This window comes from Rhinichthys klamathensis, unplaced genomic scaffold (genome assembly GCF_029890125.1).
Source record: "Rhinichthys klamathensis goyatoka isolate OS25496 unplaced genomic scaffold, OSU_Roscu_1.1 h1tg000109l_1, whole genome shotgun sequence".
In the NCBI taxonomy this organism is placed as follows: domain Eukaryota; kingdom Metazoa; phylum Chordata; class Actinopteri; order Cypriniformes; family Leuciscidae; genus Rhinichthys; species Rhinichthys klamathensis.
Window position 1 is genome coordinate 2,123,323 of NW_026606647.1, and position 27,774 is coordinate 2,151,096.

A 27,774-nucleotide genomic window follows, 5' to 3' on the forward strand; every position below is an offset into this window, starting at 1 on the left:
GGCGCTTTCTGGAAATTCCATAAAACGCCAAAGCAAGAAAATATGCCTGGACGAGAATGTTCCACGTGACACAAGAGTTCCAGTAATATTTTCCATATGCGCACATTTATTATAAGAACTATTCGCTTTGGAAACACCCGCTTGCCCAATACATATTTTTTTCAGACTCGCGCAAAACAATAAGATCTTCTGTAGGCGAAATGCCCGTTCAACTGAAACTTCTGTTCAGGACTCGATGTTAAACAGTTACTGTGATTTTATTTTTCCTAGAAGAGATTTCTGATACTATGATGAAGCGAGTGGGAGTTATTGTTGTCATTCTGCTGTGCACCATCACCAGCTGGGGTAAGTGCGCGCTTGCTAAAATTAAGAAAAGCATCAAAATAATTATTAAAAAAATTCTCAGAGCTTTAAACGTATTTCAGGATTAGGGAGTAAACAGAAATGTCAGCTGCTCTGCCAGAACTTTCAGTAGCATTAAATGGTTGCAAAATGTTGCTCCCAATTAACATAGCCACATTTTATTCTGAACATTGCTAAATATATATATATATATAGCCTATATATAAATGCACACGCACTTTAATCTACTCAGGGTGATATCACTACAAATTTAGGAGAATGTGTTATTAAATTAGCGTGCGTAGCGAGGTACCGATTTTATTATGTCAATCAAGAATACATTAATAAATCCTGTAAGTTTTAAGTTATTTAAGCCTAAGTAATGACATTATTTCATATTGTTTAACAAAAGTTTCATATTTCCAAATAAATAGATTATGAGCCACAAATAAATGCAAAGTGCTTGTGACATAAAACATATTTCTAAATATTTTTTATTTGCAAATGTCATTTTATTTATGAATTTTTGTAAAACTCCTAACATGATGGCTTGTCGTAATCCCATTCTATTTATTTGTGAATGTTTCATTTCTGTGAATCTCTCTGGAATTTGGAATTATGAATTCTAATACTAATCATACAGAAAGGTGCTATAGTAGGCCTAATCATCTCAGTAAAAGCAACTTTGTGGTTACTGAAACGTTAATTGAAAACACTGTGAAAGCTATTCTATTTGCAGTATGTAACAACAACAAAAAGTCTCCCATCACCAGAATATTGAAAAAATCCCCCTCATTGGTATAATTGCAACGCCTTTTAATGTTAGCAGCTCCTTTTGCTGCATTCTTTGGTCTTTAAAATCCTAAGATGGTTTCCCACCATAAAAATATTTGATTTGTCAAACTTGAAATGTTCTGCAAGTGTATGCCTGAATACCTGGATTCAGGTAAGAAGATCCGCTGGTGTACAGTATCAGAGCCGGAGCAGAGAAAGTGTGCAGATCTGGCTAAAGCACTGGTCGCTGTCCTTCCACCTGCAGCTGTCACAGCCTTCGCACGTCTCTCGTGTGTGAAAGCTTATGGGACTGCTGACTGCATTAATAAGATACGGGTGGGTGACGTATGATACCGCATAAGCTCAAATCTATTTTAATTTAAAAAATCAACCCCTGAGACATAAAAGTAGATGGTTTACATTCTGCCACTATCTTTTATCAGGATAATAAAGCTGACCTAGTGACTCTGGATGCTGGAGAGGTCTACTCTGCAGTAAAACAGTTCGGTCTCACAGTAGTCGCAAAGGAAATCTACAGAGATGGTATACAAAATCCTAATGTAGTTTGCACTCTGCTAGCACTAACATGTAAACATCTTCCTTTTCCACTTTGTCTCCTCCATCTCCTAGGTGGCTGTATTCTTGCAGTCGCGGTGGTGAGGAACAATAGTTCTTTTAATATGCGCTCTTTGAAGGGCAGTAGGAGCTGTCATAGTGGAGCTCGCTGGACTGCAGGTTGGAGTCTCCCTTTGGGACATCTCCTTTCTCGAAACCTCCTGCCCTGGGGAGAGGATGAGCCCCTCAGTCAGGGTAAGACGACCGCAAATCATAAGTTGTATATAAGCAGTGTTATTGCTGACTAAATTTAAAACTATTACAAAATATTTCATTAATTAGAATTATTCATTATTGTTAATTGAAATAAAATAAAATATACACTCACCAGCCACTTTATAGGTACACCTTGCTAGTACTGGGCTGGACCCCCTTTTGCCTTCAGAACTGTTTTAATTCTTTGTGGCATAGAATCAACAAGGTTCTGAAAACATTCCTCAGAGATTTTGGTCCATATTGACATCATCCACCAAGTCCCAAAGGTGCTCTATTGGATTGAGATCTGGCGACTGTGGAGGCCATTTGCGTAAAGGCCATTTGGAGGCCAAATTTGTGACATGGCACTTTGTCCTGCTGGAAGTAGCCATCAGAAGATGGGTACACTGTGGTCATAAAGGGACGGACATGGTCAGCAACAATACTCAGGTAGGCTGTGACATAAACAATGCTCAGTTGGTACTAAGGTGCCCGAAGTGTGCCAAGAAAATATCCCACATACCAGACAGAATGGATCCATGCTTTGATGTTGTTTACTCCTAATTCTGAGCCTACCATTTGAATGTTGCAGCAGAAATGAGAATCTCACTCAAACCAGGCAACGTTTTTCCAGGCTTCTATTGTCCAATTTTGGTGATCTTGTGCAAATTGTAGCCTCAGTCTGTTCTTAGCTGACAGGAGTGGCACCCGGTGTGGTCTTCTGCTGCTGTAGCCCAACTACATCAAGGTTCGACGTGTTGTGTGTTTAGTGATGCTCTTTTGCAGACCTCAGTTGTAACTGTAACGGTTGTTTGAGTTACTGTTGCCTTTCTAGCTCGAACCAGTCTGGTTCTCCTCTGACCTTTGACATCATCAAGGCATTTTCACCCACAGAACTGCCGCTAACTGGACATTTTCTCTTTCTCTCTGACTGTTCTTTATAAACCCTAAAGATAGTTGTGTGTGAAAATCGTAGATTAGCCGTTTCTGAAATACTTAGACCAGCTCATCTGGCAATAACAACCATGCCACGTTCAAGTGAAGTTAAGTGACATGTAAAGGCCAAGTATGGTAACCCATACTCAGAATTTGTCCTCTGCATTTAATCCATCCAAGTTAGTGCAGTAGTGAGTAGTGAAGACACACACCCGGAGCAGTGGGCAGCCATTTTTGCTGTGGTGCAGAGGGAGTGATTGGGGGTTAGGTGCCTTGCTCAAGGGCACCTCAATCGTTTCCTGCCTGTATTGAGAATCGAACCCACAACATTGGGGTTACCAGTCTGACTCTCTAACCATTAGCCCACGACGCCCCAAAGTTTCTTAAATCACCTTTCTTTCCCATTCTGATGCCCAGTTTGAACTTCAATCATCTTGACCATGTCAACATGCATTGAGTTGCTGCCTTGTGATTGGCTGATTGGATATTTGCGTTAACGGGCAGTTGAACAAGTGTACTTAATAAAGTGGCCGGTGAGTGTAAATATTACATGAAAACCTTAAACATCAAAATCTACTGTTAGAATCTCTAAGGATTAAATGGATTAAGTTTTAAGTGATTTCCCAGATTTTTGTTGTTGTTTGTATATTTCCAGTCACTTGGTAATTTGGGTCATAACCTAGGGAGTATTCCGTCATGTTCTCCCAAACTAAACAAACAAAGTCTTCAAAAATATGTATGATTGTGTCGAGTTCCCAGTGCTCATATTTTGACTGTTTTGTCAGCGGTTAGTGCTTTCTTCAATGCCAGCTGTGTGCCTGGAGCAACTACAATGGCAGCCAGCCTTTGCTCCTTGTGCCAAGGTCAAAGGTCATACATTCGTCAGAAAAATTTCCATTGTGAGACATCTCACAGTGAACCATTCTACCACAACCAAGGAGCACTCAGGTTAAAATAATCCTATTTACGTCTGTATCAGTGAGTCACTGCCAAGTTACCTTTAGGATCTTACTGTCTCACTGTTTTTCTTCCAGATGTTTGCAGTCACGGGCAGGAGATGTAGCCTTTGTGGATCACACAGCTCTGGACAGCATAGATGGTTAACACAATGAACTCTTACACAACGTTTTATTTCAACAAATTGTACATTCATGGTGTAACATTTATGCTTATATGGGTGCACTAGTGATTCAATCCTATATGATGAAGACCTCTCTTTCTCGTTTCTATTTGATCACTTTACTCAACAGAAAGTGAGAAAGATGAGTTCAGACTGCTGTGTACAGATGGTACTCATGCTCCCCTCAGCAGTTTTAAAAGATGTAACCTTGGACGAGGCCCTGGAGGGGGTGTGGTCACAAGAATCAACACGCGTAAAATTGCCCGAAAGTTCTTGGTCACTGCCCAGGTATGCTTTGTGGTGAAGGGTAAAACTGACACATAAAAATTGTCTGATCCGACCATCCTGTACTGTAAAGTTTTAATTACAAACCAGAAATGTCTCAATCTCTTTTTATTTATTTGCTGAGCAAAGAGGGTGTCCAGACTCGGTCCTGGAGGGCCACTGTCCTGCAGAGTTTAGCTCCAACTTGCTGGAAGTTTCAAGTATGCCTATTAAGACCTTGATTAGCTTGATTACTAGGAGCAGGATTGGACATCCCTGGCAAAGAGATGCAAAGTGAAATGTATGCAGGATACATAATGGTAAAATTAAAGTATAAGTCATTTCAGTAACTACAAACTCAAACCTGACACAAACCCAGAGTCTTGTAGTAAATGGAAAAACTTATCTTAAATGGGTACAAAATGAAAATTCTGTCATCATTTACTCATCCTCATGTCATTCCAAATATGTGCAATATAAAAGAAGACACTTAAATGATTGTCCCAGTGAGTTCATTTTTGGGTGAACTATCCCTTTAAAGAGATTGTCCCACTACAGATTGATGGTCCTGCCGGTGTCAAGTTGACCTCAGGTTCCTGGCGATGTTCCTTAATAATGTTATTATTATCTTGGCTGATAGGATTTCAGTATCTTATGAGAGAGAGAGAAAAATCTTTGCTGCTTTGTTTTCTTTTGAAGATGTCATTTGGTTGGAGGGGAAGGGAGCGTCAGCGCTTCCAGCTGTTTGAATCAGCAACCTATGGTTGGAGTGACCTTCTCTTCAAAGATGTGACTGAGAAATTATTAGTTCTGATGGAAGACATGGATATGAGCCAGGTTCTTGGACTGGACTATGTGGCCTTGCTCAAGGGCCTTGGACATGAAGGTGAAAGATTGCTTCCCCTCTGTAACATATAATCTTGGAAATGATAAGCTTAGACTTTAGTGTGTGTGTGTGTGTGTGTGTGTGTGGTTAGGTAGCTCGCTGGAGGACAGTGTGGTGAGGTGGTGCTGTATAAGTCATGCTGAACAGAAGAAATGCGAGCAGTGGGCTCTTAACATAAAATCCGATCCTCTGGTGTGTGTAAAAGCCTCATCTATGAGTGACTGCATTGAGAAGATCAAGGTCTAGTAAGACAATTTTTCAGCAATTGTGATTTATGTTTAAACAAAAATCTATAACAAACATCATTTTATTTATACTCATTTATTTTAGATAAAAAATATTACAGAATACAGTTTCATCACCAAAAATATTTATGGCCTGTACATTTTCTGAGTTTAGCTTTAAAAAATATTTCAGTTTGAGTTATTTTAGTACTTCTACTCAAACCTATTTTATTTCAGCTATTTGCCATTGGCGATTGCCTCAGTATCAGTGAATATCTAAAACAGAATCAACTGTTAATTTTCACAGAGGGATGAGGTGGATGCTGTTTCTCTGGATGCCACTCATGCTTTCATAGCTGGGAAATGTGGCCTTGTCCCTGTGGTGACAGAATATTATGGTATGTAACACATCCAGAGTCATACTCACTCATGTCTTCAAGTTCATCTCACCCTGATTTGTTTTTCTATTTGTTGGTTCATTTGAAATTTAGGAGAGAAATGTGAGATTCCTGAAGGAGCAGGTGGCCATTTTGAAAGTGATGGTAATAAGAAATAAAACAAGCTTAACATAAATGATACATCCCTATTAGTATGTCTTTACAAAATATATTTGTCTCTTCAGAATTACCATCAGTGTATGGTGTGGCAGTTGTTCGTCGGACAAGCCGGAGTTTATATTTTGGAAGCCTGGGTGGTAGACGCTCTTGCCACGGTCACATGTACAGCCCTGCTGGCTGGGTTTTACCTGTAAGACACATGCTTAGCACAGAGCACAACAGCAGCGCCCCCTGTGAGCCGAATAATGGTACTACATTTTCCTTTCTATTGCATGGTAACTTTATCAAACTGTTCAAATATATGCCCTTTTACAAAGTCTTTGATTTTTGGGGTCTTGTACTTGAATGTACAAAAAACACATTTATTATTTTCCATGTTTTATATTGTTCCAGCAGTGCACCTCTCTTCCCAGACTTTCAGTAACGCTCTGTTTAGTTCCTGTCTCTATGAAGCACCTCCTTCTGAAAGAGCAATGTGCTCTGATTGGCCAGCTGGATCAGTGCCCTGAGCAGGAATTAACTCCCTTCGGAGTGGAATTTGTGCTCAAATAGCAACATTACACACTAAAAAAGTTGAAAATGTAAAAAAGCGTAATAGGTCCTATTTAATGTTACTCTCTGTTTTCAGTGTATGCTGAGGTGTTTTGGAAAGGTTGTTTGCCAGGAGGTCAAGGCAATCTATGTAAGGTGTGTATGGGTGGGACTGAAGAAGCTGCCACCAAACGGTGTGCTGACAACCATAATGAGCGTTACTATGGCAATATGGGTGCATTAAGGTGAGGAACAGTTAAAATAAAATGGTGTACAGGAAAATATATCTGATCACCCATTGCTTGTGTATTATAGTGCAACCATACAGCTTTGCAGGCTTTAAAATGTCTTTTACTCCAGATGCTTGGTTGGAGACCCCAGTGGGAAGAGTTTTGGAGATGTGGCCTTTATGGAACACCACAATCTGGAGAGCAACATTGAACGTAAGATGTACACAATGAGAAATGTCATCGGGATGAATCTCATTGATGATAATGTGTGATATGTTTGATGGACAGGTCTAAACACCAGTGGCTGGGCTGAGGGTTGGCTTACTTGGGACTTTGAGCTGCTTTGCAGCGATGGCAGTCGGGCTCCTCTGACAGAATGGAAGACCTGTAACTTAGGGGCAGTCCCTCCAAATATTGTTATGACACGTCCTGTTTTTACAGCTCGCATTTATGACCTCTTAATGAAGTCACAGGTCTGCACACTGAAATTATAATCATCTGATTGATTTGTGAGTCTTTTAGAATCCGAATACTGATGTGTTTTGCGCTATAGGAAACCATAGCAGCTCGTTCAGATACTGGGTTCCACCTGTTTGAGTCTCAGCAGTATGGAGAGAGTGACCTGCTCTTTAAAGATGCTACAAAGTGCCTCGTTCACACAAGTCACGTGGACTATCGCACCATTTTGGGAGACGAGTTCTATTCACAGGCTGAAAGCATCTTTAACTGCACACACTCAAGTAAGAATAAAAAAAAAAAACATTATTATTGTATGCATTGCATACCAATTATTTGTTTCCATTTATAATATTACGATCACTGGATTTTTAAAATAGTTTGATTTTATAAAAATGCACATAGGTAAAATGTCTCTTATTTCAAAAATGATTCATGGATATTTTAATTGCACTGTAATTTATCTCTTTTTCTTTTTCTTTTTTTACAGATATCTTACAGTTCTGCAATCAAGATGTGTGCAGGATATTCTAAACAACCTAGATGAAATGGCATTTAGGCCTATGACAATGTTAAAAAGAAGCATGGGTCATATATGATTTCTTTTGTATCATTCCTGACATACAATAAAATACTATTTGAAGATATATTTTATATCTGTGAGTTCAATCAATTTCATCAAAGAACACAGATGGAGATATTTCAGCGTGCCAAAAAGCGAGGACGTTCACTACATTTACCATCATGCACTTGTGTAACAACACGGAAGTTCTTTTTTGACGACCGCTACAACTACTGTACTAATGTTTATGAAATAGAAGACTTTTGGTGCTGAGGATTTTATTAATACAGGTACGTTATTAAATTAAATTAGCTGTACATGTGAAATATGTGTTAAAAATATAGATTCGCACGTGGCATAATGTCATTCCATGTTTATTATTGTCCTAGCTTACTTGACATTTAAATCAAGTAACGTTAAGCGTTATACAACGAGTTGGTCACATACATTCCACTTACCTTTTCAAGTTTTACTCAAAACAAACAGCCTTAAGACGTAACAAAACTGTGATTTAACTGATTTGGCTATTTTAATCGTTACGTTAATAACGTAATAATTGACTTTAAAGGTCGAAAACCATTGAATGTAATGGACAATATGTTCAGTAATGTTATAATGATGAATTAATTCCATACACTTTTAAGGCCGTGCACAGTCAACTATTAGGCCACTGTTCATTTTAACAGTATCTTTGCTCCAGTAATGGAAGCATGCATATTATTTTTTTACATATATGTAATTTTTAAAGCATATTCAAATGTATTCATTAATTATTCACAACTTAATTAGTACATATTCTATATTTCAGACCATAACATTTAATGGTAAAAATGATTGAATGGTTGACAAACTATTGTGCAGAATATTGTGTTGTTGATAAAGAGTTGTTTGTTTTTATCTGCTGTTGTATGAACAGGTCTGTAGATGCTGTTGCCATGGAGATCCCTGCCTCCACATGTGGCAGTGGGAAGATGTGCTTCTACAATACAAGCCACTGTACAACGATTTGTTCCTGCAAGTGGCTCAATTGACTCCAGTGCTTTGGAACAACTCCAGGCCTTTGTGTTACAGGCTTCGCGGCTGTTTGTGATTAGCGGTGCCGGACTGTCCACTGAATCTGGAATTCCAGACTATAGATCAGAGGGTGTGGGACTGTATGCACGGACTAACAGGCGGCCTATGCAGCACTCAGAGTTTGTGCGCAGTGCAAAATCGAGGCAGCGATACTGGGCACGGAACTACGTGGGGTGGCCGCAGTTCTCTTCACACCAGCCTAATTCAGCACATTTAGCATTACGGGACTGGGAGGAAAAGGGAAAATTGCACTGGCTTGTCACTCAGAATGTAGATGCCTTACACTTAAAGGCTGGACAACAGAGACTTACCGAACTTCATGGATCTACACACAGGTAACTAGATCTACACAAAGGTCTACACACAAACAGTCAAGTCACCTTTATTTCACTAACGCTTTATACAATGCAGATCGCTTCACAGTAATACATAAGAAAATAACAGAATCAGTGATGCAAACTTCATCAAATATTAGACTAATTCAAATTCTGCTGTAAAGCAGCTATAAAATAAAATATTATTCAGCTCAATAAATATATTGATAATGTTTTATTTATAAAGCACCTTTCCCTGGCTGAAGGTAATACAGGCATAATGTGATGTTGTATGTTGAATAGTATTGGACCAAGAACGGAACCCTGAGGAACACCTTGAGTGAGAGGAGAAATGGAAGATTTGAAGTTGTGAATAGAAATAAATAATTGTCAATTAGTGAGATATGATGTAAACCATGAAAGAGCTCAAGTCAGTTCAGTGTTGGTTCAGTTCAGTTCAATAACCGTGTAAAATTAATCAATTATGAAACCAATTAAATTTCAGCTATAAAGCAGCTCTACAAAAAACAATAGTGTTATCATCCAGCTCAATTTAGTTTAAGTTTTTTGATATCCGATAGTGTCAGTGTAGTCAAATCTATGACAGCACAGCACAGCACACGCTTAAAGTCAGCATGAAACAGAAGTTTCAGGTCTATTATGACATAAATCCGAGTGAAACGGCTTCTCAAACAAGAAAAATGTAGGGTGGGACTTGATTTTTTCCATCAGGAATTGATTGAATTGTGTCGTTTTCTGTTGCTGCGATCTCTGACAGGTTGATCCCGAAACCTTTAAAAAAATAATAATAATAATTTTGATTTCATGGTGACTTTAATGATCATTGATTACAGCGTTAAAAGGGATGTAGAGTCTAAGAGGAAAAAGCTATATGTTCTTGCAAATTTATGTTTCGCCTAGGGTTGTATGTTTGGACTGCGGCCAACTGACTCCACGTGCCGAGCTTCAGAAGCGTTTTGCAGCTCTGAACCCTGGCTGGGAAGCAAGTGCATGTGCTGTGGCCCCGGATGGAGATGTGTTTCTGGAGGATGAGCAGGTGTTGAACTTCAGAGTACCTGCATGTGATGCCTGTGGCGGTGTACTCAAACCTGAGGTGACCTTCTTTGGTGATGTAGTGAACCGGACTACAGTTCACTTTGTGTATAACAAGCTGGCTGAGTCTGATGCAGTGCTTGTGGCTGGATCTTCTCTTCAGGCGAGTAATGTTTCATCAATATCAAAAACATTTACTATGCACCTAGAACAGGGTTACTCATTCCTACTCACTAGAGTGAAACCCCCAGGATTATAATAGTTAACTAAAACTATAAAAATGTACGTTACTTGAAATAAAATAAACATTAACTCAAATAAAATATATATATTTTTTATAAATATAAAATATTTTTTACAAATCAGCTTGTTGCAAAGGTAACATTTCTCACAATTTAGTTTAACTTGATTTACTAAAATAACTAAAACTTAAATAAAAAATAATAAACTGGCATATTAATATACAGACATTTTTTTTTAAACTAATAAAAATGACAAAAATGGGGTCACCGAACCACTCCATGCCCTTAAATGAACACCCACACACACACACTAAAAAAATATTTATTTGTCTTTGCATTTTACCTCTTTTCTAGCTTCCTTCCTAATCTAGTTGTCCAATAAACTTTACATTGTATATTATAAATATTGTTGGCTAAATTGCTTGACATGATTTTGTTCCTCTTTTGCGAGTTGCTTTGGATCTGCTAAATGCATAAATGACAAAAACATGCAACAAAGTTACTAAAACTTTAAAATTAAATTAAAATGGAAACTATATAAATAAAAGCTAATTCTAAATGTTAATAAAAAACTATAATAGTATCTCAATGATACTATTATACCTACCCCAACCCTACTCCAGTGCACCTTGTTCTAATTTTCAAATAAACAAATTAAGAAGTTCTTAAGTAGTTGGTTCTGGTGTGTTTGACAAGAGTTTAAACTAGTTAATGAGTATCCCTGACCTATAGATAAGGCAAATACTTTTCTCTTCCTTGACTTTTGGGAAAGTGGAGGTATCTGGTTTCCTTTTTCAGGTTTTTTCTGGATACCGCTTTCTACTTGCTGCTAGTGAAAGAAAACTTCCAATAGCGATGGTGAATATAGGACCTACAAGAGCTGATCATCTCACTGACATCAGGGTGAGTGCTCGTTGTGGAGAAGTGCTGCCAGCCATTCAACTCAACTGAGAAACAGACTCTTTTCCTTGAAGCTCTTCTGAACCTCAACACTCCATCCACAGCTCATCACAAGATTACTGGAACATAGTTTTGGTTTGGTTCTAGGCTGCTTGCATAATACAACAGATCTCTACCTCAAATTACTAAATTTAACATATTCACACATTCTTGGTTAGTTAGCTAGAGTTTAAAGTGCAATACAGAATAAAGCATCGGTACAAATGAGTTGTTTAAATTATATCTTTAAAATGATAAAGTGGGTTTATAGGGACATCTGCAATCCCATGTAGAATGCACTCTCTGAAAAGTTACCCTGCTCATCAAGAATCAATGTGGGAAACATTCATGGTAATGATGATATTCTAAATGATATGGATACTACAACTTGTTTTTATTTAATAATGGTAGTTTTGTTAAATATATCAATCACTATTATTTATATATTTTGATTACGAATATAAATATAAGTGAATGTATCAGGATGTTTTTAAAATGTTAATCATTTGTTCTGCCTGACAATAAACCTCAAATCATACCAATTGTATTATAGCCCTTTTCACAAAACACATTTCAAAACGATAATGTGAAGGTTTATAATATCTTAATATCTTCATGCCTATCGTCACTTTTTGCAGATTAAAGCTGTTATAATATAGTTTACATTTTATGATGATATAAACAATCAAGCAGTTGAGATTTGGTATAGTAGTATATATTGTATACTGTGTATGCAGATAAAGTTGGAATTTGAAAAGGACATTTATTTATTTTTACTTTTTTATACATTACTGTGTGTACTGTATAAAAAAGTAAAAATAAATAAATGTCCTTTTCAAATTCCAACTTTATCTGACATATTTTAAGATATATCATTGCAAGTTGCTTTCAGTCAAACATGCATTTTAGTCCGGGACTAGGCTTAAGCCTTGTCTGTGAAACTGAGGGTAAAAATGAAGCTTCAAACATTAAACTGAACAAACGTTTCTGATAAAATACATATTTACAATTGTAACTGACAAAATAACAATAATAAAAAGAAACAAATCAGGTTTATTCAAAGGGTCACAGAGGGCAAAGTGATGGCATCCCTAGAAAAGCAGAGATCAGTCAGAACTGTCTGTTTGTTAAATCTCTCTCTCAAATGCTCTGTCCACCGTTGCATATGACTTTGCACTTCTGACCACAGCTCCTCAGGAACACTAAATGAATAAAGACAACAGCGATGATTTATGTCGTGTGTTTGCCATGTGATCCAAACAGTGCACACCACCAGTGGTGTCATACAAAGACAGTTCCCAAATCCCTTAGTTTGGTCAAACCAGTAGGTGGCTGGATAACCTAACAGGATTCCAAAGAGAGTACACAAGTTCCAGTCATTATACAACTCTTCTCCCAACAGAATCACAGAGGAGCCTTTGTCCATCTCATTCATGTAGACTCCTGAAAGACTTTTGATCATATCCTCAGTTCTCTTTTCCAAGCCAGCCAAGACAGGTTGTTTTCTTGAGGGACATACGTCAATTAGAAGGAGACTTTTGCTTTTGAGCAGTTCATCCAGGTGGGACTGAACAGTGGCAGGGTTAAAAATGAATGTGTTGTCATCAATGGACAGTATCCGTAGTGAATTGGTTACAACTCCATACTCCTGCAGTGAACTGAGGTACAGGTGAAGCTGTTCTGGAGATGCTGCATTACTGTCGTACAACAGCGCAGGTTTGACGCCCAGATCCACAGCCATTATTTGAACAGTCACGTCAAGACATGTAGACGGAGATAAACGTTTCTTACGAGGACACAATAGCTTCTGTGCGGCCGAAATGAGCATTTCTCTGGCAACCATTGCACCCCTTTCTATGGACACATATAATTAAAAAAATATATTTGTTGACAGCAGGACACACAATATAAATTGTTCAGTACTTAATTAAAGAAGGCTCACATTCTAGCATTGGTCAGGTCCATAGTAGTGGTGTTGTTGAAAGACACATTTTTATCGACTCCGTGTTAACGAATCGAGTAAATGGTTCATTGAATTGTTCATAACACAAAATATTTATGTTGCATACTGGCAGTGTAAAAACGTAACCTGCAAAAAGAGCACTGAACGAATTTTTTTGTTGAAGGTGATTCAAAAGATTCGATTCACTGGGATGAATCAAAATCCCATCAACATCCTGTAAAAAGTTTAAAAAAGTTAAAAGTGCTTAAAAATACAATTATGAAACAAATTGAACTTGAACATAGATTTAGTCTCGGCTCAGTGTTTTATTAATATTTTGAATATTTGTAAAATAACGCGAGTCGTCCATTTCCAAACAAAGCGTTACTTAGAAACGTCACCGAAATACACGGACTTTAATTTTGAAATGTCTGTAAAAACGGAAGTATATTTTATTTGACAACTTGTACAGTTGTGAAATACCATGTTAAATACCAAATGGCAAATACTACTAGTGCAGAATCATAGTATAAATATCTGTACAATGAAGCGAATGCAGCGCTTATTTTTCACCGGCGATTTTGTTGTTAGTGATTTTAAATAGTTGTGTTAAAAAAGTAAGTTCACAATGGGCTCAGAAGATGTGCTCAAGAGTGCTTCAACTCTGGCTTCTTATAATGTCCTGCTTCAGGTACGATTAATCAACGTGTACGCACATACAGACACTAAATACACCTTTATCAGAGACATTTAATAAAGTAGTATTCCTCTTGAAATGCTTTATATTTCAGGTGATGTTTCGAGTGTTGACATTTCTCTTGAATGCATTTACTTTGCGGTTCGTGTCCAAGGAGCTGATGGGCGTGGTAAATGTCAGGTGGGTTTACAGTTACACAATATAAACTCGAATATTCGTTTAAATGGGCCTTGGCCACAAACTGCAACGTTTGCTTTTGTTACAGGTTGATGCTGCTCTATTCTACACTGGTGTTTCTGTCTAGGGAGGCGTTCCGGAGGGCGTGTCTAAGCGGTGAAGGGGCGGGGCGTAACTGGAGACAGGTCATCAACTTGTTATGGCTCACGTAAGTACAAGAAATTAAATGTTAATAAAAACTATAATAAAAATAAATGATACTTTATTTTTAAAATTGTATTGCTCCCTAGCTGCTAAATCTCATATTCATCATAGTTCATCAAGGCCCCTTTCTGTTCATTTTCATCCTTTTGTTGAAGCCATCTGCTTGCATTATTTTATCTTTTTTTTTTTTTTTTAATAATCATGTTTAACAGCTGAATTCGTGGTGAACAACTACATTACCCATGATGTTGTACGAAAATTCCACCAATTAGAGATTCACAGACAGCAACTTGCATAAGGAATATTTCCCCTGAAAATTAAAATGTTGTTTCTTTGACTTTCTTCTCAAACTGGCAGATTTCCTCTGGGGTGTGTGTGGGGTGTGTTATTGGTATGTGTGTGGTGGTGGGTGCTCCAGGCACCTGATCCAGAGTCCATCCCGCATTATGTCCCCGCTGTTGGATTGTTCTGCCTGTCTGCACTTACAGAGCTGCTGGCTGAACCTCTTTGGGTTCTTGCACACGCGCACATGTTCGTCCGTTTGAAGGTGTCGGAATCTGCCTTTCATACTTGAAATTGCAATTCAGAATCATTGTAGATTGAATAAGAAGAAACTATCTGATCAAATGATGCATTTTCACAGGTGATTGCAGAAAGCTTGGCCATGATTGCTAAATGTCTTGTTACGGTAGTGTTGGTGGTCTCAGCGCCTCAATGGGGGCTCTATATCTTCTCTGCAGCCCAGGTATGTACTGTATGTTTGCATACTGAACGTATACAACATCTATAGTTTTCGGTTGCAATGCCTTTCAGTTTGTAATCTCAATTCTGTGTGTTTTTCATTTGACAGTGCGTCTATGCAGGGTTTTTGCTCCTTTGTTATGTGTTATACTTCATCCATTTCCTTGGCTCAGAGGAAGCAGACAAGAAATTGTTCCCTGTTCGTCACATAACAGACCTTCTGCCATCTAGGATGGATCACGAGGTGTGACTTCTTTTACAACACAAGGTCTGCTGTAGACTTTTTTTTTTTCAGTGTAACAACTTTGCTGTATATTTGTTTTTGTTTTTAGCCACTGCTAAACTGGAAGTTGACCACACTAACCTGGAGCTTTTTCAAACAGTCATTTCTTAAACAGATACTTACAGAAGGTAAGTGCCCATCATGCTCAATTACGTAGTACTAGTAGTAGTAATTGTTTAAATGATGTTGATAAATATTTCATTTTGATTTTATAGGCGAGCGTTATGTGATGACTTTTTTGAATGTGCTTAACTTTGGAGACCAGGGTGAGTTTGTACATTCATAAACACAAGCTACACTGCTTGGTCAAAAAAAAAATTGTGATTCTATTTCCATAAAGAGATGCATCAATTTTTTATCAAGAAAGATCTTGTATTGACAATGCAAGAGTCCAGCAAAGTAAAGTCTACTCCAGCACATCCCAAAGACTTTCAATGAATTTAAGGTCTGGACTCAGAGGTGCCAATTCATGTGTGAAAATGATTCTTCATGCTCCCTTCAACCTTTCTTTCACAATTTGAGCCTGATGAATCTTGACATTGTCATCCTGGAATATGGTCATGATGTGTCTTCCTACATGGTTGTTTAAGAAATGAAAAGCTACACACTCCATCAATTAGTGTTAGAAGAACTGTTGCCAAGCAAATAACATGCTAGAAACATAATAATCACTGCAATAATGATCCAATCATAGACTCTTAAGCATTTGCCTATTTAAATCCAAACAGCGACTTTCTTTTTTGGCCGGGCAGTTTATTATATTTTATTACATATTATACTATTACATCATATTACCCTTTGCTTTTCTTTTCTTTTTTACAGGGGTTTATGATATAATAAACAATCTGGGCTCAATGGTGGCAAGATTTCTTTTCTTGCCCATTGAGGAGAGTTTCTATGTGTTCTTCGCTAATGTCCTGGAGCGTGGACGAGATGTACGACATCAAAAACAAGTCAGTATCTGTTTATGGTCATAACTTTAGCCAGCCAGATGTGGGTTGGATAATTGTAAAATGCTGATTGGTTCACAGGAGGAAGTTTCCATGGCAGCTGAGGTACTGGAATGTCTTTTGAAGCTGGTGCTTTTGATTGGTCTGATCATCTCAGTTTTTGGTTATGCATATTCTCATCTAGCACTTGATATCTATGGTGGGGAGCTTCTGAGCAGCGGAGCCGGTAAATCACAAATATGCTTATACTGGATACCTGATTTGACTAACTTTTCAGTTCAAATAAATACATTTTTATTTGTGTGTGTGCCATAAAAGTTTAAATGGTTTGTTTGTGTATTTTGCAGGGCCAGCTCTCCTACGGTGTTATAGCTGTTATGTTCTGCTGTTAGCTATTAATGGAGTAACAGAGTGTTTTGTTTTTGCTGCCATGAGCAAAGAGGAAGTTGACAGGTGAACAACACATAATTACTATATATACACTACTGTTCAAAAATTTGAGGTCTATATAATTTGTTTTTTACTGTTGTCAAAAGAAGTCTATTCTGCTCACCAAGGCTGCATTTATTTGTCCAAAAATACTGTAAAAGCAGTAATGTTGTGAATTTTTATTACAATTTACATATATATAATACAAACCATTTCAAAGCAGCCTCAGTGTTAAATAGAAAAAATAATGATCAATGATGCAAACAGAATTCAATAAAAAAAAATACAATTGTGTCTTTTTTTTTTACTTACTGACCCCAAACTTTTGAACTGGAGTGTAGAATATTTTATTTTTTGAAACATAAATATATTTAAAAATGTAATTTGCTAAGAAATTGTTTAAACAAGATTCTCTCTCTCTCTCTCTTTAGATATAATCTAGTGATGCTGGGGCTGTCGGTCTCTTTTCTGCTGCTTTCGTATTGGCTAACCTGGATGTTAGGAGGCATTGGCTTCATTTTGGCAAATTGCTGTAACATGGCTTTACGAATCACTCACAGTATTGTTTACATACATCGCTATTTCCTGCAAAGTGAATGCGCACCGCTGTGGGGGCTCCGCCCACATTCTGCTGTCATTATTGCCCTTGGAGTGAGCGGTATCCTCACAGGCTTCTCAGAGGTATCTTAGCCAGCGACTCATTGTTTACATTTAAATATAGATAATGTTTTGATGAACAAATTCAAATCTGATTTGAAACCATTTTGTCTTTCAGAGCATGTTCTGCTGTGATGGTGGCTGGTTGCTAAGGCTGGTTCATGTTGCTGTGGGGGCGGTTTGTCTCCTGAGTGTGGTCATCACAGTATTTCTAACAGAAACAAAACTTGTGCAGTTTGTCAAAACTCAGTTGCTACCCAAATACAGCAAGAAACTTACATGAGCTTTTACTTTGAAAACACATAAACCTTCCCGAGGTGAGGTTGACACTAACATGTTATGGACCAGATTTTGCCTCGAGTTTTTAAAACTGTGTGTAATATTCTACAAACACATTTTGTTTTCTTAAAACAATGGGAATGTTTACTCCAGAAGACGCAGTACCTCTATGTTCAGTTTTTGCTAATGACATCAAAAGAAGTTCACTTAGATGCTGACAGTTTGAAGGTTCTTGTCCATACCTTATAGAATATTTTATTGTTTGATTACAGAACAAACACACAGAATATTGTAATGTTATGCAAATATATTAAAGGGTCCCTCGGTATGTAACTACTGCTCCAATGTGCCTGTCATTCATTTATCTCCAAGAAATACATTATGGTTCTTCGTATTTAATGCTTGTTTTAATGAGCATACCAAAGGTGTACATTGACCAAATATTTTGTAACATTGTACCTTTTACATGACATACTAGATATACTATAGCTGTGTAAATCAGTGGTGAACTTTGCATGTCTTTATGACAAATTTATGATTGTCTTTGAAAGACTGGAAAATATAGTCTACTCTTCTAATATTTGGGTACAAATAAAACCGTTACCTGAATGTACTGTTTTGTGACTTTGATTTACATACAATACCCTTATCTAAGGTCATTGTTTTTTTTTATTAAAGAAATGAATATTTTTATTCAGCAAAGATTTAAAAAATGGTAACACTTTATAAGGTCCCATTTGTTAACATTAGTAAAATGCATTAGCTAACATAAAATAACATTGAAAAAATGAGCAATATACATTATTAAAGTGTTTATTAATCTTCGTTAATGTTAGTAAAAATATAATTGTTCATGTTCACAGTGTATTAATTAATGTTAACAAATACAACTTAATTTTAAAAATGTATTAGTAAGTGTTAAAATTACCATTGACTATCCTCAAAGTATTCATTGTTAGTTAATGTTAACTAATATAGTTAACTAATGTTAACAAATGAAAACTCATTGTAGTGTTACTCATGAAAAAAATCAGATGTGACAGTAAATATTTTTACATTATTAGAAAAGATTTCTATTGAAATAAATGTTCTTTTGAACTTTTGTATCCTGGGGGAAAAATGTATTAGTTTCTACAAAAACATTATTGGAAAGCACAAATGTTTTCGACATTGATAATAGCAAGAAATGTTTCTTGAAAACTAAATCAGTATATTAGAATGATTTCTGAAGGATCATTTAACACTGAAGACTGGAGGAATGATGCTGTTTGAATGGTTCACAAACCAGTGAAAACGACTAAGAAAGTTCAAACATTAGGACAGCTGTAGGTATAAAGACTTAACAATGGCAGGACATAAAGTAAGTCCTAATTACCTCTCAATAAAACGTATGTCATTCTAATGGAATACGCAAGAGAGACAAATTAACATTCACAAACAAGCACTTAGCAACCCTCAAAACACCAAACACAGCAGTGTACAAATAAACATTTGCACTCCAACATAAGCAATAAAGCAGATACAAGACACAAACCATAAACTGTTTTCATTTCTGAGCTGCTGGAACTAATGGAAGTACTGAAGATGTCATCCTTAAATAACCATGTGTTTGTTTATAGTGACTGATTAAATGGGAGGAGGAACCATGTGACTCATGCTTTGGCCAAAGGAATTATGGTCCATTTGGGATTGGACTCGGCAAGGGAAGGGTGTGAACGTGTGTATAAATGCACATCCAACAAGTATAAAACAGAGAAACTTAAGCAAGACTTTAAGACATCACAACTGATTTGGAGAGTTGACCATGTCTCAAGTAAGAGAAAGAAGAGACAATGAGAAGAAATAAAATATCCTTTTGCTTATCATTCATTTTCTGTTTCTCTTCAGCAGGGTGAGGAAGAGGAAGTTAAGAGGCCTGAGGTGAAAGCGGAGGATTTGATTGGAGCCAGGGATAAACTAGCATTTGGAACAGAGGTGAAGAGCAAGACCTTTGAGGTGATGCAGGAATGCGGTGAGTCGAGTAGCAACTGTTAGATCAGCAGAAACTGTAACAATTCAGTTGGAAGGTAGTGTGATGAAATGTGACTGAATCCTAGTGTCCCTATTTTTTTATTTTGGGCCAAGAGGATAAAGAATAGCTGTGTGTGAGTGTGTGTGTGCTTGCATTTTATAGTGTTTCCACTCCATATATAGCAGGAAGTCAGAACACACAAACACAAAGACACAAAGAGAGGACACTCCGCTAGTCACTCTTGTTGTGCAATGTTTATTGTGTCTTATGCGTTTATATTGACTAATTTGTGTTTCTGACTTTTAGCCCTGAAGATAGTCCTTGCATTTTTATTTGCCTTTTATAATCTCGACTTTAAGATTACAGTTGTAACATTTTACAATGTATTAATTTATGTCTATTGTAGAAACAGACTATCAATGTTAACTTGAATATGAAAATGTTGCACGTATGACATTATCGAAGACTTAAAAGATTGGGTAACACTTCACAATAAGGGTCAATTAGTACGGTAATTGGATTAACTAACAATAAGCACTTTTATAACACTTTTTATTAAACGTTGTTAACATTAGTTAATAACAACTGTTAATTCATGTTATCTCAGGTCCATTAAAAATTAACAACCTTTGATTTTAATAATGTATTAGTAAATGTTGAAGTGAACATGAACTAAGATTAATAAATGCTTTAAAAGTATTGTTTATTGTTATTAGTTTAGATTAACTAATGTTCACAAATGAACATTATTGTAAAGTGTTACCAAAGATTGTGTATACCATTAATAAATACTTTGTTTCTTTCCATGGGAAGTTTGTATTTTACAGTATATATTTAATGGTTTATTCACTCAGTTATTAGTTAAAATTTGGTTTGTGTTCTGTCAGTTCAAACATGTATATTTTACATAAATGGAGCACTTTGTATTGAGGTAACTGAAATTCAAATGTGTAGGATGTTGTGTGTAGTTTGTATTATTGTGTATTCTCTGTCTCTTTGTTAGAACAAGCTGGGAAGGTCGCGCCGTCCGTCTTCAGCAAAGTTCGCTCAGGATCTGAGACTGCCTTTAACAAACCCAGCAAGAGAAAGTAACACTGTGGGACCATACACTACATTTTTTTTCACTGAACCGTACAGCTAAAAACATGTTAAGGTGCATTTCTAAATGAATCTAAAGCATTAACATTGAAATAACAGTAGATTTTATTTGAACAGGTATTTAACTAACATGTCAGTTTTGTCACAACAGCACAGCTAAACAATATTAGTAGTTTTGAGACTGAATGCAAAGTCTGATCTTAAGAACACCATAAAATGTATTCCACTTTTTAAAAAAAAGGCTTTAAATAAATAAAACTGAACTGTACTTTTTGACAAATATCCTTGAATGCTATTTTGATCTAAATGGAATCAGACAGCCGGATACTACCAATTTATTTTGGTAAAAAATAATAATTGTTTGTTGGTTTAGTTTTATATTAAAAAGAAGTTGAATATTTGATTTTGTGTGGAAATTAAATATGTCATAATAAAACAAATTCAATTCAAACCCATTTATATTTCACATTACTATCAAAAAAATATTTATTTTCACAACAAAACAAAAAAACAAGGACAATGGAGTACTTATCCTACAGGAGAATAACAAAAGTGGGGGATAAAAGCCGGTTGAAAGCATGTTATTAACGAAGAGACTGTTTTCTTTCCTGTTCTCGTTTGATATTTGTGACTAACAGCAACTGACACAATTAGGTAGAACAATACAGTAGCCATGGTACATCTGGCATGGTACATCAAGCCATGGCTTGGTACATCTGTCATACTGTTATAATATCATGACAAATGTGAAATAATCAACCAGTAAAGCAAACCACAGCAGGGCGTACAGAGAAAGCGAGAGAGAGTTATTTCATAAACTTGGTGTGCTGATCTTGTAGGATTTTTGCAGAGGACTTTGCATCATAGAAGAGTTCATTAATTTCTTCCACATGTTCTTTTTCGACTACTTCCCTCCCCTGAACTCGTGCCAACAGATTGGCAGGTGTCAGCAGCTGCACTGCATATCTGCATATCATTTACACAAAGACACACACGTTAGCCAACATTACATAACCAAATTGTGTAAATTATAAATTCACAATAATGAATAAGTGAGAATGCAGGTAGCAAGGCACAAGTAAATATGACACATTTCAATCGAATCTATATTAGGATATAAGTAACGTTATGAGTGGTGTGTATGTTCTCGCAGTAGCAAGTATTACCTGAGTGTAGTCTTAGTACCGATCTCTCCAAGGTGAGATAAAGAATCCTCGCTGATGTTGAGGCCCTCTGTCTGAGCTCGGATCTTTATGATCTATAGAAACATGCAAATTAAACAAAAATGAGAAATGTATACTTCATCTTTTATATAGCTTATTTTGACAAAAATGTGTATGCACACCTGTTTCATTTCTTGAGGAGTGTACAGCATAGTTCTGATAATCATGACTCGATCCAGCAGATCCAGTGGAATTCCATGAGGAGAGCTGATGTCCTCTGTCCCCCTAAAACAGAATTATGCATATCTGTAAACTTGTCAATCAACTCCATTACCAATCAAATGGATCATTCTAACAGTTGGTCACAGCAAACTGCAAAATCAAACTAATTCCAATATTGTTAAGGTTTATTAAAATATAATCAGATATGCTTAAGTTTGTTAACATTATAAATACATTTAATATGAATATGATTAAAAATGAACATTTAACAACATTCATCTTTTATTATCTACATATAGTAATATATTTTTAATGAGTTCTACAAGTTAACATTAATGTATTATGAATAAAGATGAAATAACAATGAACAATACATTTATAAATAAACGGCAACAATTTACAATTACATTTAATTTTTTTTACATTAAAGTAACAATGAAAAATACTTCTAAAGCGTTTGTTTATATTAATTTCAACATTGATTAATATATTAAAATCTGTTCTGCATTTACCAACAGACCTGAGCTAACATTAATGGTATTTTATTATTAACTAAATCATTAATAAAGATGAATAAATACTGAAACAAATGTATTGTTTTTTGTTAGTTAATATTAGGTAATGCATTAACTAATGTTAACCAATGGGATGTTATTGTAAAGTGTTACAAAATAAACATGAACCTAAAATAAATTATTCATAAATGCTGTTCATTATTAGTTCATACCTAATGCATTAATTAATGTTAAAGTTCCACTCTTATCACCTCATTTTTCAAAGGCCCTGTTTACACCTGGTATTAAGATGTGTTTTGGTCATTGGATCAAAAGTGGACGACGCTAAATACAGGTGTAAACGGGGTCTAAAACATTTGGAGTTTGTCCACTTCCAGAGGTAGCCGAAAACGCATTCGACCGGATAGCAAACGCTCGTGGTCAAATGTGTTAACAGCCACAAAAGACCACCTCCTCTCCGCCTACTGACCTAATGCGTAAACATTATTGGAAGCACGTTGACAAGACAGGATTTATACTTTGTTGGCTGAAGACCAAAGTTTGGTTTAAAGACCAAAAATGTACCAAGCACAATGTTCTCTCACCATTCCTGTATTCACCACACCAAATATATTTATAAATAAACGGCAACAATTTCCGTAAGATTGTCGGTCAGGAAAATAATCTAAATTAACAAAATGCTCTCATTACAATTCTCCACCAGATTTACATATAAACTGAGCTAAGACCTGATGTGAGATTTGATCGAAGCCACCACTCACGTCCATATTGATAAATGGCAAGTAACGATCGTACACCCAAATTTCTGTTGTACGTTCATTTTGTAAATGAGGGAGAATAACTTTTTGTTGTGCACTTTGATCTTTGCAGACCTTTTACATTCACATTAAAGGTAAGATTTGAAAAAGCATAATTGGGGCACTTTAACTAATTGAACATTATTGTAAATGTGTTACCTAAATAAATATCCTACAATTTTACAAAACTGTGACAAAGCTATTTGACTTTAAACATAACCTACATTTCCCACCAAAAACCCACCTGATAAGGCAGTTTCCTCGATTGGATGCAAACACTACGATCGGAGCGATGGAGCTCTCCAGTGCTCGGTGCAGGTAGGTAAAACACTCAATGTCCAGCATGTGAACTTCATCAATAAACAGAACACCAGGAACCAGCTCTGCCACACCCTGTTCAATGTATTTATTCACAACCTTATTGATCTCTGCTCGCAGTTTATCTGTATACAGAATACACAAACGCAAAGAAATGGTTAAACATGGCCTTATTAAGAATCCTACTATGATTATCAGTATATAAAAATATTAACCATGTTACCTGTGATTTCTGTCTTTTTGGGCTTCATCAGTTGACCCATCATAGAAAGTAAGTCCTGGCCTCCCTAGAAAACCCAAGACACTGATATTATTAGAATCATGGAGATCCACTTAAAAAGCTGGATAACATGATGTTCGTGTGCACGTACCTGAGGTCTTGCATTAGCAACATCCAGGTCATGAAGTGTAACATCCTGAATGATCTCTTTCTTCTTGTGAACATCGCCTTTCGGTAGCGGTACATACTCTTCCGCCTCCAAATCAAACTCTGTTGCAAACGTGTCACATCGTCCCTGCCTCTGCAAACCAAAAACAGAAATACTTATGAATATATATATATATATATATATATATATATATATATATATCGGTATGTTTATTTAAAAACTATATACGTGTACAATACCGTTTAAGTAGTGTTTGGGGTCAGTACGCTTTTTTTAAAATGTTTTTGAAAGAAATCTCTTATGCTCACCATGCAGGTCACACTTTAGTTTAGGGTGCAATTCTCACTATCAACTAGAAAGGTAGTTAAGTTTAGGTATTCGGTAGGATTAAGGGATGTAGAATATGTCCATGCAGAATAAGGCATTAATATGTGCTATATAACTACTAATAAACAGCTAATATCCTAGTAATATGCATGCTAATAAGCAACTAGTTAATAGTAAGAATCGGACCCTAAAATGAAGTGTTACCACTCACCAATGCTGCAATTATTTGATCAAAATACTGAAAATTGTGAAATGTTATTATAAAGTAATATAGATTTTCTATTTTAATATATCTTAAAATGTAATTTATTCCTGTGATGGCAAAGCTGAATTTTCAGCAACATTACTCCAGTCTTCAGTGTCATTATGCTGATTTGGTGCTCAAGAAACCTTTTTTATTATTATTTGCAAACGGTTGTGCGGCTTAATGTTTTTGTGGAAACTGATCCTTTTTTTCAGGAATCTTTGGTGATTAGAAAGTTTAAAAGAACAGATTTAACATTATAAAAATCTATAATCTATATCTAGTCACTTTTGATCAATTTAATGCATCCTTGCTGAATAAAAGTATTACTTTCTTTCAAAAATATGTAAGACAATATTGTCTTTTATACCGCTGCCAGACTACCTGCCCACCTGCACTGACAAAAGATTACTTCAACATGCCAAGCGCAGATATAGGCCGGAGAGAGAATGATTAAGCAAATCCGTCCATACCTTGACTGCCCCACTGTTAGCCTCGATGTAGATAACATCACCGACCTCCACTCTCTCCTTCTGCAGACTTTCATAGATACTGGGATCCAGCTGCATAAGCATATCAAACGCAATGAGATATAACTTATAACTTTAAACAGATGTAAAACAGATGCTGCTTTTTTACACAAAAGCAGCACTCTTTCACTTCCTTACTTTCAACTGTTTGGTGCCCTTTGCCGTCTTTAAACCAATAATGACATGACTGATAGTTTTGCCATAGCCCCCCATTGGGTTCTCCGTCTCACAAGGAGTCAGTTCAGTGACCTCTCCTTCATACACCTCTTTAGTCTCCTTGATACGCAGACCTGAATGCACAAACAAAATAAGAAATTTAGATACAAAAAAGAACAGAACATGTAAACAATGCTAACTAATTACTAGTGGATCTATCAATTAAACACCAACAGATTTTTTTTAAATATTAAATACTTGCGTCTATTCACTTGCCCATGCCAGTATATTTCTGTCAACGTTGTAATAATGCGTGTGTGCATGCATGCATGCCTATCTTACTAGATCACACAGTCCACATTGTTTCAGATGCATACTGTCGGTCTAATATCAGACTATAGTAACCATGTTTCCATCCGCCTATTTTAATGCGAATTTTGGGATATCACATTCAAAGAAAACTCTGGATGGAAACAATTTTTTTTATTCGATAAGAAGACGTCCATAAACTACCATGGAAACACATTTACTGAATAAATGCTTCAATGAGCAACAAAAAAAACCTCGTTTGACTTTGCCTCAACCGAGGATGCAATCGGATAACTGGACCACCAGCGGATCAGATTCATTGCACAGCATCTCAAATTTTGTTTTAGTTATTATGAAATGCCTGTCCCAAAGTCTATCATTAAAATATTTTGGTAAAATGGCCTCCCAGAATTGTATCACATGATTGCATTTACAAACATCAGGCTCCCGAGCACAAGAGAACACAACAGCGTTTATTGCACTTCATCTGCGCACAAGTCATTTGCCAAAGTGGCTTTGCAGAAACTTCCGATTGCAGCTACTTCCATTTTTATTCGATATTTTGCGCCAATTTCCCAGGAAGGGACGATTTTGTTCTCTTGAACACATGGGATGGACACAGTGCTTTATTCACAATGTTTTAGGCGATATTCCAATTATGCACAGAAGTTAAATTTGCAACATAGTATGGAAACATAGCAAGTGTGTGTGAAGAGTTACTAACAAGTTCAAATGTATTTTAATGCATTTCACTGTTTTTTTAATCACATTTTACCTTTACTACTAAAAGTATCTCCTAAAAGAAATTAATAAATGTATTGTATGATATTTTTACAGGTAATGGTACACACGGGTATGTTGTCTGCTCTTGAAGTAGACAAATATAGGTTCTTTGCACGAGAGCTCACCTATGGCTCTTCTGAAGTTCTCCATCAGCACTTCAGTCTTCTTGATTTCTGATGAATACACTTCACTGCCCACCATAGGACAGAACGGCACTTTATTTCCCAGTTCCTGTGCCATGGCCAATGCTAAAGCAGTCTGTGGGGTACAGAAATAAAATGAATAAACCATAAACACTTTCACATACAACAGCTGTGAAGCTCTCAGTCCTTACCTTGCCTGTTCCAGGTGGTCCTGCCAGTAAAATAGCTCTGCCAGCCATCTTTTTGGAACGAATCAGCTCTACAATGATGCCACAAGCCTAATAAAAATGTAAGAATTACCGTAAGTTACCTTTTCTTTTTTTTTAAAGAAACACTTTACAGCTAAACAAGATGTCCTTTATACATTTTTAATGTCAAGTGACTAAATGGCAGGAAATTGTTACAAATATTATTAATAATCTTCAGGATCTGTTATGATCACAACAATATAATCTTAGTGAATGTGAAATATGCATATGCATTTTATATGGCTCATCCTGACACATAAGTTACCATTTAAAATAATCAGGTAAATACAAATTATCAAATTCATTAATCAGCGAAATCAAATGTACTGAATCCCCATTCGCAAACTGGAAAATGCTGAAATTGATCTCTAGGTTACCTCTCTAGCTGTCTCCTGCCCCACTAGTCCGGACGCGGACTGTTTAGCATTACCGGCCTCATCCAGCCCGAGACCCTTCACATGGCTGTGAGATGCGATGCGCTGCGTCTTCGTTGTGCTTTTCACCTCTTCGATCTTCATGTTTCTTATTTGTTAATTAAACGCTCTAAAACGTGAGTAAAACAACTTCAAGCCTAACTCATGAAAGGCCGTTGAAATCAAACACAAGAGACCCGCGTTTCCATGTGGGTAACCAAGGCGATTTGAGGAAGTACCGCCCCTGAAACGGTTTTTAGTCGTTCTTTGTTTCGATTGGTGAATTTGTGGAATCTCTGCTTAATCATTGGATGCCGCTAATGTCTGTATGATCACTGCGAACACGCCCCTATTTCCCATTTGTGCTCCATTTGAAATGTTGTACTGGAACAAAGATAACCGCTGTAGGTTCCACAAATCTCTTTTTCTGTACGA

General features: G+C 36.5%; 6 protein-coding genes across 8 annotated transcripts; 4 read left to right on the forward strand and 2 right to left on the reverse strand.

The window, feature by feature from the left end:
* Nucleotides 1–21: 21 nt before the first annotated feature.
* sxph (saxiphilin) lies at nt 22–7,784 on the forward strand. The gene is made up of 17 exons (XM_056253806.1): nt 22–345; nt 1,289–1,452; nt 1,560–1,659; nt 1,747–1,926; nt 3,648–3,810; nt 3,897–3,961; nt 4,113–4,270; nt 4,946–5,132; nt 5,224–5,372; nt 5,664–5,754; nt 5,848–5,898; nt 5,979–6,161; nt 6,542–6,689; nt 6,805–6,887; nt 6,963–7,147; nt 7,228–7,414; nt 7,621–7,784. Exons 1-17 carry the CDS (start codon nt 288–290, stop codon nt 7,662–7,664), a joined length of 2,196 nt encoding a protein of 731 aa, XP_056109781.1. The 5' UTR covers nt 22–287; the 3' UTR covers nt 7,665–7,784.
* An 85-nt stretch (nt 7,785–7,869) lies between these two features.
* sirt4 (sirtuin 4) lies at nt 7,870–11,856 on the forward strand. Its single transcript, XM_056253808.1, has 4 exons — nt 7,870–7,982; nt 8,609–9,101; nt 10,002–10,296; nt 11,174–11,856. The coding sequence occupies exons 2-4, from the start codon at nt 8,617–8,619 to the stop codon at nt 11,324–11,326; spliced, it is 933 nt and encodes a 310-aa protein (XP_056109783.1). The 5' UTR covers nt 7,870–7,982; nt 8,609–8,616; the 3' UTR covers nt 11,327–11,856.
* Nucleotides 11,857–12,347: 491 nt separating this feature from the next.
* cunh1orf74 (chromosome unknown C1orf74 homolog) lies at nt 12,348–13,419 on the reverse strand. Its single transcript, XM_056253807.1, has one exon. The coding sequence runs from the start codon at nt 13,155–13,157 to the stop codon at nt 12,372–12,374; it is 786 nt and encodes a 261-aa protein (XP_056109782.1). The 5' UTR covers nt 13,158–13,419; the 3' UTR covers nt 12,348–12,371.
* Nucleotides 13,420–13,705: 286 nt separating this feature from the next.
* On the forward strand, nt 13,706–18,184 carry rft1 (RFT1 homolog). Its single transcript, XM_056253809.1, has 13 exons — nt 13,706–13,947; nt 14,048–14,133; nt 14,219–14,338; nt 14,692–14,881; nt 14,978–15,079; nt 15,185–15,319; nt 15,408–15,486; nt 15,574–15,624; nt 16,181–16,311; nt 16,390–16,534; nt 16,656–16,761; nt 17,169–17,418; nt 17,513–18,184. Exons 1-13 carry the CDS (start codon nt 13,885–13,887, stop codon nt 17,675–17,677), a joined length of 1,623 nt encoding a protein of 540 aa, XP_056109784.1. The 5' UTR covers nt 13,706–13,884; the 3' UTR covers nt 17,678–18,184.
* Nucleotides 18,185–19,063: 879 nt separating this feature from the next.
* mustn1a (musculoskeletal, embryonic nuclear protein 1a) lies at nt 19,064–21,011 on the forward strand. Of its 2 annotated transcripts, none has more exons than XM_056253813.1 (3): nt 19,064–19,486; nt 19,564–19,684; nt 20,688–21,011. In XM_056253813.1, the coding sequence occupies exons 1-3, from the start codon at nt 19,478–19,480 to the stop codon at nt 20,774–20,776; spliced, it is 219 nt and encodes a 72-aa protein (XP_056109788.1). In that variant the 5' UTR covers nt 19,064–19,477; the 3' UTR covers nt 20,777–21,011. The 2 variants fall into 2 exon arrangements, with proteins under 2 accessions (XP_056109788.1, XP_056109787.1); XM_056253812.1 differs by having other exon boundaries at nt 19,209–19,486; nt 19,561–19,684.
* A 211-nt stretch (nt 21,012–21,222) lies between these two features.
* ruvbl1 (RuvB-like AAA ATPase 1) lies at nt 21,223–27,581 on the reverse strand. 2 transcript variants are annotated; one of them, XR_008807371.1, is made up of 12 exons: nt 27,304–27,581; nt 26,870–26,956; nt 26,661–26,793; nt 25,426–25,577; nt 25,231–25,320; nt 24,169–24,318; nt 24,021–24,084; nt 23,724–23,922; nt 22,128–22,230; nt 21,949–22,040; nt 21,431–21,748; nt 21,223–21,378 (listed from the first exon to the last, which is right to left on the reverse strand). XR_008807371.1 is itself a non-coding variant. In XM_056253811.1 (11 exons), the coding sequence occupies exons 1-11, from the start codon at nt 27,442–27,444 to the stop codon at nt 21,589–21,591; spliced, it is 1,371 nt and encodes a 456-aa protein (XP_056109786.1). In that variant the 5' UTR covers nt 27,445–27,581; the 3' UTR covers nt 21,223–21,588. The 2 variants fall into 2 exon arrangements, 1 of the variants encoding a protein (XP_056109786.1); XM_056253811.1 differs by having other exon boundaries at nt 21,223–21,748.
* Nucleotides 27,582–27,774: the final 193 nt, after the last annotated feature.

Coding starts and splice junctions, on each gene's coding strand:
- sxph (XM_056253806.1), top strand. CDS start 288: ATGATGAAGCGAGTGGGAGTTATTGTTGTCATTCTGCTGTGCACCATC. Junction 346..1,288: donor GTGCACCATCACCAGCTGGG/GTAAGTGCGCGC, acceptor ACCTGGATTCAG/GTAAGAAGATCCGCTGGTGT. Junction 1,660..1,746: donor AAAGGAAATCTACAGAGATG/GTATACAAAATC, acceptor TCCATCTCCTAG/GTGGCTGTATTCTTGCAGTC.
- sirt4 (XM_056253808.1), top strand. CDS start 8,617: ATGCTGTTGCCATGGAGATCCCTGCCTCCACATGTGGCAGTGGGAAGA. Junction 9,102..10,001: donor CTTCATGGATCTACACACAG/GTAACTAGATCT, acceptor TGTTTCGCCTAG/GGTTGTATGTTTGGACTGCG. Junction 10,297..11,173: donor TGGCTGGATCTTCTCTTCAG/GCGAGTAATGTT, acceptor TTCCTTTTTCAG/GTTTTTTCTGGATACCGCTT.
- cunh1orf74 (XM_056253807.1), bottom strand. CDS start 13,157: ATGGTTGCCAGAGAAATGCTCATTTCGGCCGCACAGAAGCTATTGTGT.
- rft1 (XM_056253809.1), top strand. CDS start 13,885: ATGGGCTCAGAAGATGTGCTCAAGAGTGCTTCAACTCTGGCTTCTTAT. Junction 14,134..14,218: donor ATGGGCGTGGTAAATGTCAG/GTGGGTTTACAG, acceptor CTTTTGTTACAG/GTTGATGCTGCTCTATTCTA. Junction 15,320..15,407: donor CATCTAGGATGGATCACGAG/GTGTGACTTCTT, acceptor TTTTGTTTTTAG/CCACTGCTAAACTGGAAGTT.
- mustn1a (XM_056253812.1), top strand. Junction 19,685..20,687: donor TGAGGTGATGCAGGAATGCG/GTGAGTCGAGTA, acceptor TCTCTTTGTTAG/AACAAGCTGGGAAGGTCGCG.
- ruvbl1 (XM_056253811.1), bottom strand. CDS start 27,444: ATGAAGATCGAAGAGGTGAAAAGCACAACGAAGACGCAGCGCATCGCA. Junction 25,578..26,660: donor GAACTTCAGAAGAGCCATAG/GTGAGCTCTCGT, acceptor TTGTGCATTCAG/GTCTGCGTATCAAGGAGACT. Junction 24,319..25,230: donor CTAACAGTGGGGCAGTCAAG/GTATGGACGGAT, acceptor TTTGGTTTGCAG/AGGCAGGGACGATGTGACAC.